This window comes from Lampetra planeri, chromosome 3 (assembly GCF_965212315.1).
Source record: "Lampetra planeri chromosome 3, kcLamPlan1.2.h2, whole genome shotgun sequence".
Lineage (NCBI taxonomy): Eukaryota > Metazoa > Chordata > Hyperoartia > Petromyzontiformes > Petromyzontidae > Lampetra > Lampetra planeri.
Window position 1 is genome coordinate 16660706 of NC_136109.1, and position 17611 is coordinate 16678316.

Below are 17611 nucleotides of genomic sequence, written 5' to 3' on the forward strand. Positions count from 1 at the left end.
AAAGACAGCGTCAGACCTTTTCTTCACCTGAGGACGGCTGCTTACGTTGTGGTCGAAACGTGATAATTTTTTTATTTTATTTTGTTTTATTTTTATTATTTTATTATCTCCCTTCTACGTGACTTTACCGAAAGAACCAAGAAGATGAACAGCTTCACTTTTTTTACCTCGATTGTAGAAATCGAACACCATAAGGGTGCAACCGATAAATACATCAGAGACATACATGTATATATGGTATAGCATGTATATAATTCATATTATGCACAATACAAATTGGTTGATTAATAGAAAGGACACATGTTGATTCAACATTCAGTGCTTTGCGTGTGTATGGGCCTTACGTTGTATGGTGGTTGCCCGTGCAATGTACATATACTGCACTATAATAACTGGTGAATAAAAAATAATAGCCTCGTTTAATGTCACACAAAGAATATTGACTCTTCCTTCGGCTGACTGGTTCCAGCAACTAATGCGATTTATTAATAACAATACAAACCTTTTCTTATTTTTATTAAGTTTGACAAGTTTACTGAAGCATCAAATTCATCGCTCAAAAGAGGAGTAATGAACAAGCTATAATCTACTGTTTTGTACAATTACAGTTGAACAAAATGCTTCAGAACGGACACATTTCTGCTCAAAATACGCACGCACCACAATGGCGTGCATGCAACTCACAGGAAGGGCTGGGGTTATTTGGAGGATATCTGAAAAGGTCAAATATGTGAACAGCTCTAGAAGATGGCAGGTACACTGTGGTGCACAAATAGGTCACCGGACAAAAATAGAGCGCAGGCTTCTTTCACCATTGGAAAACGCCTTAGTGTACTCTACCAGTTAGCAAATGCACGCGACATTAAGAATACGTTATTGTGCGTGAAAAAATAGGAATTGTGAGCATTTATAGAAGTTGATACTTACACTGTGCACAAATACTGCACTGGGTGTGGGCGTTTACACTATGAGACCTCCTTTACCAGTGGCAAAATATAGTAATAGGTTTTTACCCTTTCAACTGGTACAAAAACTGACACCTTTATACAAGGGATCATGTTTGCAATAACCACAACACAAGTAGTCAAAATGCAAGCAAAAAGAAACAACTCTGATAATGATGTGCACTATCATTATTAAATGAAATTATAATGATATGCAATATCATTATCAGAGTTGTTTCACTATCATTATTAAATTAAATTATAGTGATATGCACTATCATTATCAGAGTTGTTTCTTTTTGTTTGCATTTTGGCTGCTTGTGCTGTGGTTATTGCAAACATGATCCCGTGTATAAAGGTGTCAGTTTTTGTACCAGTTGAAAGGGTAAAACCCTATTACTAGGTGTGGGCGGTTAATCACTCAGGACTGTCCTTGAATTTTTTTTTTTAACATGTCATGCTTACTCCACATTTTGGTTTTCCCATTATAGTATGGCGTGGTCAGATTTCCGATGGGCTCTATTTGGACACCAACGTGTAGAGCAGGCATGCCATGAAATGGCCGTCGTTCGAAATTACAATGAAGAGCACATTGGCTGCCGTCTGGTGTCTTTGTCTTATTTGTTATTTGCACACCAAGCTGTGGCTGCAGAGTTCGGTGGCAGTACATGTTGTTGACGTCGTTTATTGTGAAAATTCGGTCACAGTTCCTATGATCACTGTTTCATTGCTTTTATGGCTTTATTTTGGTGATTTTCGAAAAGTTTTTGGTTTGGTCATGTTTGTTTGTTGTAGTACAGAGTTAGACCGATGGCCTTAATCTAAGTTATCTTGTGGTTGTTGTTGTTTGACTTGCATCCCACTGGGATTTTTGCACAGTGTTGGTGTACGGTACTTTTTCTGCAATATTTTGCTGTCTCTTCTTGGATTTTCTGTTTGCACATAGTCACTTTAGGATGTTTTCTTGTTCATGTTTTTGTTTTTTGTTTGTTGCGTTTGCACCCGATTCAAGAGCCGAATGGCTCACAGGGCTATACCTAATCAATGAACTTGAACTTGTTTTAACCACCGCTGTCGTCCCATCACAGCCGGGCGCGACCACACGTTGAGCTGAGCGAGCTGACCGCCGGCGTGCGGGAGACACCATGCCCACGGCCATCCTCCTTGACTGCTCGCTCTCCATGGCCTGCCCGGTGCCCGGGGTGGCCGAGGGCGCCGAGGAGCCCACACGGAGGCAGCTGGCCACCGCCGCCCTGTCGGCCCTCTTCCAGCACGTGCAGGCTCTCTACCGCCTCGAGTTCACGGCCCTGCTCGCTTTCTCGTCACGCTGGCAGCTGGTGGTGCCCTTCACGCGCGACTACAACGCCCTGCAGGTAAAGGTTGAGATGCGTGCGTCGCACCCGCCCTGCCGCCGCCGCTGCTACTGCTGCGGCCAAACGGCACGGTGCGTTAGGGGCATCCATTTATTTTCTTGGTTCTTTCGGTAAAGTCACGTAGAAGGGAAGTAATAAAATAAAAAAAAATAAAACATAATTATTTTATTATATTTTATTATATTATTATATGATACTATTATATTATAATATTATATTTTTGTATTATATTTAAATGTATTATATTATTGTATTATTTTATTATGTTTTATTTATTTTTATTATTTTATTACTTCCCTTCTACGTGACTTTACCGAAAGAACCAAGAAGATGAATCCCTGCAGTCACGAAAGCTTTAAATCGAAATCATCCATTTATTGTGAAAATTCCGTCAGTTCCTATGATCACTGTTTCATTGGTTTCATGGCTTTATTTTGGTGACTTCGAAAAGTGTATTGGTTTAGCCATGTTGGTTTGTTGTAGTACAGAGTTAGACTGATGGCCTTAATCTAAGTTGTCTTGTGGTTGTTGTTGTTGTTATTTGACTTGCACCCCACTGGGATTTTTGCACACAGCATTGGTGTACGGTGTTTTTTTCTGCAATATTTTGCTGTCTTTTCTTGGATTTTCTGTTTGCACTCAGTCACATATTCACTTTAAGATGTTTTTTTGTTCATGTTTTTTGTTTGTTGCGGTTGCATCCGATTCAAGAGCCGAATGGCTCACAGGGCTATACCTAATCAATGAACTTGAACTTGAACTTGATTGCCACTAGACAGCCATCACCAACGATGGCGGGACGCACCACTTCCAATAGTTTAGTCGACACGGTTCCATCACTGCCCCCGTGCAGGTTTTCGCGGCTGTGCCGTAGAGCTCTCCGATTTGGCTCCGAGGTTGCGCTACATGTCGTTCGGCACAACGTCCGACGTTTCGCTCCACCTGCTGGAAGCTTATTTGGGAAGTGTCATGCTGTGATTAATTACCTGCGTTACCTCCTCCCGTATAGGTACAAGAGGGGTTTTAATATTGTTGTTTACATTGCTGCAATTTGTTGATGTTTACATAATTTTATTTCGTATGGTACATATTTTAATAGCTGTGGTTATGAAAGCTTTTAAATTTAGAAGAAGAATCTCAAGAGGTTTCCACAAAATGAATTAAACAAAATGTATTGATAAGGCATGAATTATTGTCTCTAACATATACCAAATTATTTACTCAACAACACTTTTCAGAATTATTTGTATTGTTAAGTTCAGCATTTATTTTCAAAGCTCTGATGTCTCCACATTGGAAGAGCTATTTGTGCATGCCAGTTGTTTGCATTGGGAATTAAAGTGGGAGATTCTGTACGCATGTTAACTGGTACCCATGGAAACCTGGATCTGTCAGATTCCTTAAGAAAGTCCCATGTCCAGGATTGTAATTTAAGGTGTTTTTTTAGGTCACTGAACAGTAAGGCATAACTCTGGTGACCGATATAAGATCCACAATCATCGTATATTGATGATCGCAGTTACATTTTTTCTTAAACATTCTATTTCCTAACAAAATATTTATCAGATACAAAACGCCAATAATGATCGAAGTTGTAAATACATGGCTACTATCAATTAAATGAGTGCTCTGCATGAGGGTATTTTTCCTGAAGAATTATGTCATGGGAAACATAAGGCCATCATTTTTGTAGTCGAATTCTAGTGATGATGTATTGTGTAACTGACTGCATGTGTGATGTAAGTGTTATAGATTGTCAAGTTGTCATGATTTGAATGACTTGTAGCTGACTACAGGTGAATAAACTGCGGTTGCACTTTCTAGTGAGCTTCATTTGTATTGTATGTACAGCAAAGCACAAATAAGAAAATAATAGTGCAAAAATACAGTGACAAAGTTGTGTGAATCTGATGTCACAATAACCGCCATGTGAAAATTATTATTGTTGTATTGTGAAAAATTATATGGTGGCAACCCTCGGTGTAATAATGTATTGATTCTTCGGCTCACATGAGGTGCATAGAATGCTGTTTTTGAGAATAAATATTTTAAATTTGTAATATATTTAATGTGCTGTGCTCACGCGACCCTTGCAGCCACTAGAATTTTCTATGTTCGCAATGAAAAACTAAAATGTATTTTTTTTTATTATTGAATCGCGACCCCGGGTAATGACAAGTGAATCGCCAGGGGGAGGTGGTGAATTGCTCCACCCATACGAAATGGTTTACAGTTTCGACTGTTTCTCCAACCCCATAACGTCTACCTTCACCCCCACAATCAACTACGTGACGTCTAGCCCACCAGTGTGATCGTTGCAATTAGTTTTGTTTGCGGTTCACAGAGTGCAATCGTTTTAAACCCAATGGGGAGGCTAATGTCCCTTTCCAAGAACAAAAAAAATCATCAGCACCTCATGTGTCATATGGCCTGCGTACAGCAGCATAATGAGACACTCTACCCATTGATGTGATGGCGCAGGGAAAGTAATTTACTGGCAGGAGATGAAATTGGGAACAGCTGTCCTCTAAAGTTGCACTCGATAATCCATTTCACATCTTGTTCCTGGGGTCATGGAAGATTAGTTACATGGGGAATGCAAGGGGGGAAATGCCACCTTCGAATAGGCATGCTTCTTTCCAGCTCAGCCGCTTCTTATTATCTACGGATTGTGGAGTGAATTTGTGTGAATTTAGTCGGATTTTTAAAAATCACTTTTGTCATGGTCTTAGTCTCGTCGATGGTAACCTGTAGAATTTTTATATTCTTGGTTCTTTCGGTAAAGTCACGTAGAAGGGAAATAATAAAATAATATTAACATAAAACAATTTCACACCTGATGACGATTGCTTGTGTTGCAGTCGAAACGTCATGAGAATTTGTATTGTTTTATATTAATATTATTTTATTATTTCCCTTCTACGTGACTTTACCGAAAGAACCAATAATATGAATCCCTGCAGTCACGACAGCTTTAATTGTAGAATTCTTGTCAAGCCCTCGGTCCGTATACTTATTCATGCTTGGTTCTGGCTCAAGTCAGCCGGCTTAGACCCACGATTAACTTGAGCCGGCTCTGAGCATGCTCCCCCGACCAAGCTCAGGATTTCCAAGAGTTAAGCCGGAGCCAACCCATGGCTGATCCACTCGATCATCTATTGAAGCAACTGAGCGGCTCAGGACTGAGCTGGGTTGCGTTACAAACCAAGCCACAGCTGAGCCGGCCCTTAGTCTGTGCATTTCATTTAGTCGTTGTCTTAGTGCAGTTGACCAAATTAGTCGAATATGTCGTTCACCCTTTGAGACTCAAGGGTAATTCTTCAGACTTGACATGTATTACGAGGAATGATTCCGCCCTCCCCAACCTCTCCCTTACCTCTCCCCTTTGATTCGATATATGTGTATCGTGATTCAACTCGTGAGTTTATTCATTATGACATGCCAGTGAATGATAGCGCCTCTGTATGTATGTATGTTGAAATACTTTCGCACCGTATGTAGTAAACCGTGCTACTCGGAGGTGCGCAGAAAGGACAACAAACTAAACAAAAAATCAGTTCTAAAGAAATGAGTTTCAATCTAGATTTAAAATGGCATAGCTCCAGTGGTTTCCTAATATCGGAAGGAAGAGCATTCCAGACGGCCGCAGAAGCGCATCTGAAAGTGTGCGATGCAGTGACCGTCTTTGTTCGATGGCCAGCCACACGCCGTTGCGAGGATGACCGGAGTTCGCATGATGGTTTCTGATCCTTGAAGAGATCAGCAGGGAATTGTGGTTCCCTCGTGCAATGCGTTTGTGTGTAATGAGTGCGACCTTAGGTGGCAGCAGGCGTGACTTTAACCCAATACGTCCAAAATATGTGAATTGAAACAAGTTAATTGTTACGTATTTTTATGCATGTATCTTGAGCGTAATCAACAATAATCAATTGAATCGTTACAATGTTTCACGCCTAATACAGTAAACACTAGTGCGAGAGGCCAGGCTTCCATATTTCTTTCGCCACCACAAAATACCAAACATTGCCACTTATCGTTGAAGCTACGGCATAAGAGATGGATGCGTTGTCATGGTAATTGATATTCTGTGTTTGTCCAAAACGTGGTGTTGCAGGTTGTGAAAATACCCTAAAGTTACCCTTGCCTAAAGTACCTGCAGATGTCTTTCAAATAAATTACTGGGTCATTATGGGCTAAATAAGCTGTACAATTGGGTTGATGTGGCCTTCCAAATCTTTCCCTGAGCCTGATTGGTTCTGCAGAAAATCCACGTAATGACCCATGTTCATGTGCAGTAGCAATCTTGTTTGGGTTTTAGATCATCGTGGTTACTTTCTTGTGTTGCGTGTTAATTGTTTCTTGGGTAATCATAAACAATGTTCGTCTCGTTCAATTGGCTGTGTGAGTCTGTGCACAGTTTATGAAGAAACAGATATTTACTTAAGCACAAACACATTACGTCCGCTTGCATTTGCACATCCCGTTGTATTTCACGTAACGTTTTTCATTATATTTTGAACCTTTCTTTATCTGCAAGAACGAAAGTAATTTGTCCAATTGTATCAACCAAGTGCAGTGTGAGATTGGATGAAACAACTGCTGCAGCAATTTGGCCTCTGTAACAACGGGGTTCTGCCTTCCTTATCACGCTTGCAATTGCAGTGTTTTGTTTATATCTGTTCATACCTGTCCATCTATGCGGCTGTGTGTCCGTGCGTCTTCCTGGGAGTGGGGAGCGGCAGTGCAGCGGTCCGCGCACTGCGCTATGTTGACCGTGAGCCCGCTCATGATCAACACGAGCGACGGTTATTTGAGCCGGTCCTGGGCCTCCCTTAGGTCGACTCAGCCTCAAATGCCTACTGTACCCAGTACGGTGTGTAAGCATCGCGACTGGCGAGACAAAGGCGGTCTGGCGTGGTGCTGGCCACCTACTCCCTCGTGTACCGTATTGACCTTCATAGGTGCTCGCTAAAAGCACTTGCCCCAAATGTCTGTTGAGGCTATAAGGTGGATCTTTGTATTTGTATTTGGCTGTACTATTCTGTAATTACAATTAGATTTTGGGCCTATTGCTGTGATTTATACTCCCTTCATGGGACCTCCTTTGCCAGTACCAAAATATGATAATATGTTTTTCCCCTTTTTTCTAGCAACAAAACACGTGTTAAGATGTTGAAACACCAATCATGTCCACATTAACGACAATGCTTGTGGTCAGAATGCAAACATTAAAAACATACTCTGATAATATATGCATTGTCCTTGAAACTGATTGGTCCACACCAGAGACGGCTTTCTTTTGAGCCTCGACTCAAACGGTGTTAGACTAGAGGACGCCGAAAGGCGTACAGCCCAAAGGCAATGCCACTATCAGAGTAATGAGAGCTCGGGGTGAGCAGCTACATCATGGGACCTCCTTTGCCAGTACCAAAATATGATAATGGGGTTTGCCCCTTTTATCTGTACGCCTTTTGGCGTCCTCTGGCCGAACACTGTTTGAGACGAGGCTCAAAAGAAAGCTGTCTCTGGTGTGGACCAATCTGTTTCAAAGTCAATGCATATATTATCAGAGTATGTTTTATGTTTGCATTTTGACCACAAGTATTGTGGTTAATGTGGACATGATTCCTTGTAAAAGGTTTCAGTTTGGTGTTTTAACATCTTAACACCTGTATTGTTGCCAGAAAAAAGTGGAAAAACCTATCATAATACTCCCTTGTGAAATGAAACAGACTACGTAACAAATCAGTCTCAGGTATATTTAATTATGATCTGTTGAGGCATATTTCTGCCTGAATTATTAAAAAAGTTTTTTACCGTGCAAATTCATGCCTAATAAGTTATACATGTAGCATTGCTCCTGGTGATGTGATGGTTGTTGATTTTTGCATTATTATATTCTAAATAAGCTCGTTAGTATGTATGCCCTTCGTGTAATGCCAAAAGGGCTGATTGCACAACTGAGCTCAAAGAAAGTTATTTGATGAATTCTTCAAAGTCATGGAGTTCTTAATTCTTTTTTTACTTTTTCCTTTAACTGGTAAGCACTCTTTATGAAAAAAATATTATTATAATGAAAAAAAATATCCAGGAAAGCTTCAATGCTTTACCTGCCACAAGTGCCATCACGTGACGTCAATTTGACAATATAAAAACGTTTACATATAAAGTATTGTTCTAATGCTGGAACTTAATGTTCAAAATAAAAACATCATTTTTTATATCAAAATTAATCAAACGATTGCATCTAGTATATAAACAAGGTGGATAAAATGTGAGACGTTTAAATCGAAAATATATATTTTTATAACAATTAAAATTTTAAAAATGTGAAAATTCTCAATAAAGTCCGAAAACGGGCCTGGATTCCATCAGTGACTGCTAAATCCGAAGCTCATCCTTACTGCAAAGTCTACCTACGCGATGCGCTAGCAATAACCATCCTACCGACAAGGCAGCCACCCTGTGAATGGTGAGGCGCGTGATCCAGCGCTGCGGCGATACGGCTGTTGCGTTGCAGGAGGGCCTGGTGAGCCTGGAGGAGTGTGACAAGACGTGCCTCGAGGAGGCCTTGGCAGGATTGAGCCGCGTCGTGTTGGAGGAGTGGGGAGTCGGGACCCCCTGCCAGGTACAGTGCACCGAGAGGTGAAACCGCTGCTACTTTTCGCGTTGGATTTTGTGGTTGTGCTGCAAGGACTCCCCGTTGTGTTTTTTTCTGGTTCCACCGCGTGATGTTACCTGAGATGTTGTGCTAGATTTTGCTCCGCGCGGCTGGGAGTATTTGAGGGATGAAGGAAGAACTGGCAAAGCTGCGAGCGCTTTGAGTGAAATGTCAAACAACATGCAGTACAGCCTTGTAAACGCATGAGAGAGAAAGCCCCCTGCTGTTGATGAGAGTCTTTAAAGTTAACTTTTAGTGATCAGCATTGAACAAAGCTTGTTAGGAGCATACATTCTTAAGTTCAGGGTATGTGCATCGAGGTACGTGTTTAAGAATCGATGTTTGAGGTGTGTGTGTTGTATGAAATGGGTTTATGTCGGCTGAGCAGAAATTCACTACACTGATGTTCACAGCCCACTGTAGAGAGAGATTTTATTATCTCGTAAATCTCAACGTTGCGCTGAATTACGACATTTCAATTGTTCGCCAAGATGATGACTGGTTTCACGCTGCTTCTCGGTCATAATTTTGACTCCTTTCTCAGAAGAAAAAAAAATCAGAAATGTTTCCCTGATATATTCATTAAAATATGAATGTAGTAAACCAGTCAATAAATCAGTTTGCATTTTTAAAACCCAAAACTTGCATTTCTACATTCAGGACAATCATTCAATGAATGTGGTACACTTAATGAAAGCAGGATACTTTAATGAATAAATTAGATATTTACTGTAGATATTCAGTTCAATAATGTGTGGTAAACATATATTTACTGAACAAAACATCTATATCACAACAACAGCACATTGTCATAGACACTTTTTACGTTTTATTAAGACACTGAAACAAATTGTGTAAATTCACAACAGTAAAATTATATAAATAAGAACCCAACACGTTTCTGCCTTTTTGCTGATATCACACATTACATCGTCGCAAAATCGCCGACCTAAATAGCCTGAAAGAGTGGCGCAAACGGTGGGACAGATTGATGTGTGAAACAAGGGTGTTGAATAGCGGTGTCATTGGCGCACATTATCTTCAACTTTAGGAAATCAAAGCCATTCTTCTGCCCCCTGGGATAACAGTCCATCTCCACGGCTTGAGGGCCAGCTGGCAGGGCTCAGTAATCGATCGGGGCCGCTATTGTGCCGGTCCAAGTGAAATTGCTCGCCACAATCATTGTGCCTGACCGACAAGCCCCCCGCCTCACCCTGCGCACAGGTGATCGTGGTGACGGACGGGTGCCTGGGCGTGGGCCGCGGGACCCTGCGTCACTCTCTCGCCACGCTGGGCGCCCGCACGGACGACGAGGGCCGCTTTCCTCTGCCCTTCCCGTTCCCCGCGCGTCTCTACGTCATGTGCCTGGCCACCGTCGATGAGGTCACTCGCCTTTTTGTTGTTGTTGTTGTTGTTGTTCGGGTCCTCCAGATTTACCCCTCCGCATTTAGAGTCGACGCTCGTTTAGAGTTATTTGGCCGAAATTCATTTCAATGTTGATGAGAAACCACTATGTTGAACTATCAATCGTGGCCAGGTCGCTTCTGAAAATAAGCTATTTAGCTTAGTGGGCCTTACCTGGTAAAATTGAAATAGCGGGAGTAGTTTGTTCTTTCTTGTTTTTTTTTAATCCACGCAAGGTTTTCACTGACTGTGCTCTAGACCGCACGGCACGGGGTGAATCATTGATTCGGCACTCTCTTGCTCCACCTCCACTCATGGGACTTTGAATGAGTATTCCGCAACGCAGGTCCACATTGATATCAATCAGCAGTGCCTACGTAAGCTTCAAATATGCTGAAAAACATCAGCAGGGTATTGCACTTAGTTTGATGTTGTTAGTATTTGACCGAACAAAATATAAAATATATGGAACTCTGTAATAACCTTGACGAAAGAGTAAGAACAGAAATCAGAGGACAACACACAAGAGTGGTTGAAGATGCCATGCTAAATATTGGGAGCATGAAAGCAGAAGAAATTACGTTGGTCATTGAGAAAACGCAAATGGCAGCTGGAACAAATCCAGATTTAACCATAACACACGATAGGCGAAGTGATAAAGTAGTGACGGATTTTTATGCTGACCTATCCAGCAAGAACATGCTAATATCACAGTTGAACGATATTTCTTTAAGATAAGGAGGATGACGTTCAGGAAAGTGCACCTGCCCTGTGCAATATTAACAACAAAGAAAGTTCCCAGACCGGACGGAATAACTGTGGGCTTCTTCAAGGTAGCGGGCCCCGCTGTAGAAACAAAATGAGTGGACCCACAAAATGAGCAAGTAGGAAGGAAGCCCAAGACCACCTCACATACCACATGCCACTAATGCTAGTTGTGGCTGGGAAATAGATTTATAGCACAGTGACCTAACCACTGTGCCACCGCTACCCTTCAGGTACAGTGTATACATGTTACAATGTTGCACGCTTGTCAAGTTGACAGTTCTAACACGATATATATTCTTGGTTCTGTCGGTAAAGTCACGTAGAAGGGAAACAATAAAAACATTATTTTATTGTTCCCCTTCTACGTGACTTTACCGAAAGAACAAATAATATGAATCCCTGCAGTCACGAAAGCTTTAAATCAAAAGTTCTAACACTGTCATGTTTTGGGTGTTTTTGTTTTTGTTTTAAACCAGTGGTATTGGAGGTAGCTAGTGGAGGCTCTGCGCGCCTGTAATGGAGCACTGTGGAGGTTGCGAGAGTTGGTGTCTCGCACAAATGTTGCCAAAACCTTCTTCCCGTGGGCATCGAGGTGCCATACTCTGGCTTGCCAGGAGAAGACTTGTAAAACACTCAATCGTTAGCTGGAAGCATCTTAATCTATTCTCACCTCGACGTTTGCGGATCGCGCAGCGTTGTGTGAATGCTGTTCCATGAATGACGCTGCTACGTGAAAATGTAATATTAATACGAGCGTTTCTATTCTTGTGGATTCACACCTAATTTATTTTGGCCAGATAAATTAAAATCTAAATCTACCCTTGAGAAAAATCGGTTGAGGAAATTAATGTGAATCGATTATTGTGATGCTTAAAATGCTAATTGTAATACAATCCTATTAGCGTTCACTTTAATTAATCAGATCAGTGCATGTACACAATCACTGTGATGTACTAATTACCTTGATTCCATCAGTGACTGCAATTCGTCGTCCCTTTCAACCACTTAAGTACAAACGCACAAGGATGTAAATCTACACTGTGATTAATATATGGGCGCTATATATCAATGTAGCATTAAATAGAAATATAATTACTGGTATTATAAATATGGTAACACAAAATCCTATTTTGTAACAAATAAATCAGGCACGCTTTATCTTCAATGCAAGGCAAATAGAAATGCTTTAAACTTTTCCACGTGGTGCAGTGGATATTGCACCGCGCCCTAAACCTGTTGACTCGATTAAGTACGGTACGACAGGAGTTACGTACAAACTTACCAGTTTCTAAAACTAGTGAATTTGCACCTCTTTTTTCCCCTCAATTATAATTTGAATGATCCACGGGTTGGCCTCGCTGGCTAACAATAATTGTTGTAATAAGTCACTACCCTTTGTCAATTCGCTGCTGGATGAAGGACCTCCCATGCTCAGTGAGTCATCGAGGTTGTTTTCACCATACTTCACCAACTCACACCGCTCAGTGTGAGTTGGTGAAGGGGCAGGGGGTGGGGTTAGGGTGGAGGGCAGCAGGAAGTTCAAAGTTCATTTATTAGGTATAGCCCTGTGAGCCATTCGGCTCTTGAATCGGGTGCAACCGCAACAAACAAAAAACAAAAACATGAACAAGAAAACATCTTAAAGTGACTATGTGCAAACAGAAAATCCAAGAAAAGAGAGCAAAATATTGCAGAAAAAATCACCGTACACCAACCCTGTGCAAATATCCCAGTGGGATGCAAGTCAAAGGAATGTTTCGCATGTACCCTGAGAAAAGTTGGAGTACCCACACTTTACCTCACCACGTGCGCCACATGCCTAGCAACTCACTGTGGCGTGAACACATTTCGACTGATGGATTCACGGGGGCCAAAGGGGATGAAAGAAGCTTGCCTCATTGTTTGAACCAATTGCCGAATGGAATCTGCGATGACCTTCATCACCACGGCAGCAGCATTAACCGTCTTGATATAAAAAGGTACAAATATTAAATTGTTGTTTCTGCCAACAGCTACAGAGCATAGGAGCCCTGGAGAGCCTGGAGAAGCTCATAGAGATGAACAACGGCAGCGGGCAGATCGTAGCGGTGGAGGGGCAGCTGCTGCTCAAGAACGTCCACAACATGGTCAGGTGTGTGGGTGTAGGGTGTGTATGGTGTGTAGGGTGTATGTGTGTGTAGGGTGTGTGTGTGTAGGGTGTGTATGGTGTGTAGGGTGTGTGTGTAGGGTGTGTGTAGGGTGTGTGTAGGGTGTGTATGGTGTGTGTGTGGGGTGTGTGTGTGTAGGGTGTGTGTAGGGTGTGTGTGTGTGGGGTGTGTGTGTGTGTAGGGTGTGTGTGTGTAGGGTGTGTGTGTGTATGGTGTGTATGGTGTGTGTAGGGTGTGTGTGTGTAGGGTGTGTGTGTGGGGTGTGTGTGTGTAGGGTGTGTATGGTGTGTGTGTAGGGTGTATGTATGTGTAGGGTGTGTGTGTGTGTAGGGTGTGTATGTAGGGTGTGTATGGTGTGTGTGTAGGGTGTGTAGGGTGTGTATGGTGTGTGTGTAGGGTGTGTGTGTGTAGGGTGTGTATGGTGTGTAGGGTGTGTGTGTAGGGTGTGTGTAGGGTGTGTGTAGGGTGTGTATGGTGTGTGTGTGGGGTGTGTAGGGTGTGTGTGTGTGTGTATGGTGTGTGTGTGTGGTGTGTGTGTGTGTGTAGGGTGTGTATGGTGTGTGTGTAGGGTGTGTGTGTGTGGTGTGTGTGTGTAAGGTGTGTATGGTGTGTGTGTAGGGTGTATGTGTGTGTAGGGTGTGTGTATGGTGTATGTGTGTGTAGGGTGTGTGTGTGTAGGGTGTGTGTGTGTATGGTGTGTAGGGTGTGTGTAGGGTGTGTGTGTAGGGTGTGTGTGTGTGTAGGGTGTGTATGGTGTGTGTGTGGGGTGTGTGTGTGTAGAGTGTGTGTGTGTGTAGGGTGTGGGTGTAGGGTGTGTGTGTAGTGTGTGTGTGTGTAGGGTGTGTATGTAGAGTGTGTATAGTGTGTGTAGGGTGTGTATTTGTATGGTGTGTGTGTATGGTGTGTGTGTGTATGGTGTGTGTGTAGTGTGTGTAGGGTGTGTATGGTGTGTGTGTGTGGTGTGTGTAGGGTGTGTGTGTGTGTAGGGTGTGTGTGTGTATGGTGTGTGTAGGGTGTGTGTGTGTCTAGGGTGTATGTATGTGTAGGGTGTGTGTGTGTGTGTAGGGTGTGTATGTAGGGTGTGTATGGTGTGTGTGTGTGTAGGGTGTATGTGTGTGTAGGGTGTTGTAGGGTGTGTATGGTGTGTGTGTAGGGTATGTAGGGTGTGTGTGTAGGGTGTGTGTGTAGGGTGTGTGTGTGTATGGTGTGTGTGTAGGGTGTGTGTGTGTATGGTGTGTGTAGGGTGTATGTGTGTGTAGGGTGTGTAGGGTGTGTATGGTGTGTGTAGGGTATGTAGGGTGTGTATGGTGTGTGTGTAGGGTGTGTGTGTGTATGGTGCGTGTGCGTACTCTCCCTCGTGGGCAGCGGTAGTGTAACGACTCGCGCACTGCACTACGTACGCAACGACCCAAGTTCAGTTCCCACTCACAACCAGCACCAGTGAGGGTGATCTGAACTAGTCCTGCGCCTTCCCTAGGTCGATTCAGTCTCCGATGAGTACTTGATGCGGTGTGTAAACATCGCCACGAGGGAGACAAAGGCGGACGGGTGTGGTGCTGGGCCACCCACCCCCTCGTGTGCCGAGCTGGCCTTTACAGGTGCTCGCTAACAGCACTTGCCCCAACAGTCTGTTCAAGGCTATACGGGGGACCTCTATCTTTGTAATCTCCTTCACTGGCAAAGGGTAAATGATATCAGTATAAATGTGACCTTTTCCGCGAACTACACTCACTGATTCCTCCACCAATGTTCATGGCTAGGTCTGCCAGACTCACTTTTTTGGCTTATTCACTCTGTGTTCAGCCACCGCGCTGCAGGTTTAATCACTGCTTTCTGATTCTTCCCTTGCTCTGCTCAACTTTGCAATTCCCTCCCCATCGTTTCTTTTTCATGAGAACCTTTGCTCAATTTAAGAAACGTGTCACCCCTCATCTGGTGCCACTTTGACCGTGCTGGTTAGTGCCGAGCCACTTCAATGTGCTCAGTCACTTGCGTCTTTGTGCCACAACCAACCACCTCTTCAACGAAGATCAGAGACACTTCCTGGAGCACGTTGAGAAGGAAGATCATGCAAGTTTTTCAATAAAATAAAATCTAACAAAGAACACCATCACACAGCAGTATCACCAAATCCTGATGTATGTATGTATTGCACGTTGAACTTCTGTCACGCCGTGCATAACCAGACGTGCTCATCGGAGGTGCGTGGGGAGGACAACGGACTAAAGACAAAAAGCAGTGAGAAAGAAAACAAGTTTTCAATCGAGATTCAAAAGTGCATAGCTCCAGGTGGCCTCCTAATATCGGAAGAAAGAGCGTTCCAGAGGGCCACAGTAGCGCATCTGCGAGCGCACGATGCAGTGTCCCGTCTTTGTTCGATGGCTCGTAGCCGAAAGCTGCCGCTGATACGAGGATGGCCGGCCGGAGTGTGCGTGATGGTTTCTGCTCCTTGACGAGGTCAGCGGGGTGTTGCTGTTCACGCACTTCGTGTGCAATGCGGCTCAGCGAGCACCGGGCAGACGTGGTGGGATCTGCTCAACAGAGAAGTTGCCTCTGCCCCCCGTGGCCGTGTAACCCAGGCGGCGCGTTGTGTGCGCTTGCTTCCGCTCGTTGCAGCAAGTTCACGGAGCAGGTGTACACGCCTTTCCCGGCCACGCTGCGCTGCGGACACCTGGCGTCCGATGTGACCCTCTTCCCGCGGCCTGAGCCCGTCACCCCGGAGCACGAGTTCGATCCTCACCCCAAGTGCATCTCCTCTGGTACGGTGCAACAGGCATAGACAACGACATAGCCCCAACAGACTGTTGGGGGCAAGTGCTTTTTCAGCGAGCACCTACGAAGGCCGGCACTGCACATGAGGGGGTGGGTGGCCAGCACCACGCACGGCTGCCTACGTCTCACCTGGTGGCGATGTTTGTACATCGCACCAGATACTCATTTGAGGCTGAGTGGACCTAGGGGAGGCTCAGGACTGGTTCAGATCATCGTCACCAGTGTCGGCCATGAGCAGGAATGGAACTGGGGTTGGGGTGTTCGTCATGCAGTGCGCTAACCATCACACGACAGTTCCCAAGCCATAGCCCATTTAAAGCATGAACTTAATGTTAAGTGACACTAATTAAACCGGGCTTGTGGAATACCTCTCACTCCATGGTATGTAACCCCAAGTAAGATGCATACATACAAGCTCTGTTAAAAAAACATATCTTGTATGAGAATGTTGTTTCAGGAGCATTGCCATAGCGGCCTCTAGCGACGTCGCTGGGTTATGACTGCCTCTTTTCCGATGTGCACCGTGTCCATTAAGATATATCCCTGCATAAGGAATTATAACTAAGGCAGCATTGTTTTTCTATATCGTTGAAATGTTGGCAACCTAATGCTTTAACATTTTGAAGCTTTGAAAAAAAAAAACCTGAGTTGTATTCCAAAGCACGTAACAGAAGGACTGAAAACAGCTGAGATGCTGAAAAGCAGTCGGGACTCTAAAACCTCGATGCGATGTGTGTCTCCCACACCAAGGCAGCTGATACAGTCTTCATACTACAGCGTGTGTTTGTGGAGCTGTAGTGCAGCGGTTAGCGCGCTGCGCTACGAACCCGGCAACCCAGTTCGATTCCAGCTCATGGCCACCAACACAAAGTGACAATTATTTGAACTGGTCCTGGGCCTCCCCTAGGCCGACTCGGCCTCAAATGAGAACCTGGTGCGGTGTGTAAACATCGTCGCTGCGTCGCACGGTGGCACAGCGAGGGATCCACGCAGGCTCAACGCTGACCCACGGTCACGCTGGCGGGTTCTCATTCACCTTCATTCGCACGATGACGCCACAGTGTGGGGTGCATGTCGAGGGCCTCTCCGTGATGTTGGATTCCATTTCGTACGTATGTGTGTATGTTGAACTTCTTTCGCACCGTACGTAGCCAACCGTGCTAATCGGAGGTGCGGCGGAAGGACAACAAACTAAGCACAAAAAGCGATATTAAAGAATTTTTTTCAATCTAGATTTAAAAATGCATGGCTCCAGTGGCTTCCTAATATCGAAAGGAAGAGCGTTCCAGATAGTCTTCTGAAGCCCTCCTGACAGCGTGTGATGCAGTGGCCGTCTTTGTTCGATGGTTAGCCAAAAACCTCTACGAGGATGACCGGAGTTTGCGTTATGGTTTATGCTCCTTGACGAGATCCCAAAAGTATTCTTGGTTCATGTGTGGCAAGCAGTTTCTGTGTAACCTCGGTACTCTGACTTAGAGCCAGGGGCCAGAATTTAAGAAGTCACATTAACTGCTCCAATTGTTGTGGATTGGTTTTGGTTTG

General features: G+C 43.9%; 1 protein-coding gene across 1 annotated transcript in view; it reads left to right on the plus strand.

The window, feature by feature from the left end:
- The first annotated feature begins 2038 nt into the window (after positions 1-2038).
- The window catches only part of LOC144739006 (integrator complex subunit 14-like), an 88177-nt gene continuing 72604 nt past the window's right edge, over positions 2039-17611 (plus strand). Inside the window, exons 1-5 of the mRNA XM_078622017.1 lie at positions 2039-2317; positions 8838-8945; positions 10203-10361; positions 13163-13281; positions 15914-16056. Coding sequence (XP_078478143.1) covers positions 2090-2317; positions 8838-8945; positions 10203-10361; positions 13163-13281; positions 15914-16056 — 757 coding nt within the window. The 5' untranslated portion in view covers positions 2039-2089. The remainder of the gene's footprint in view (positions 2318-8837; positions 8946-10202; positions 10362-13162; positions 13282-15913; positions 16057-17611) is intronic.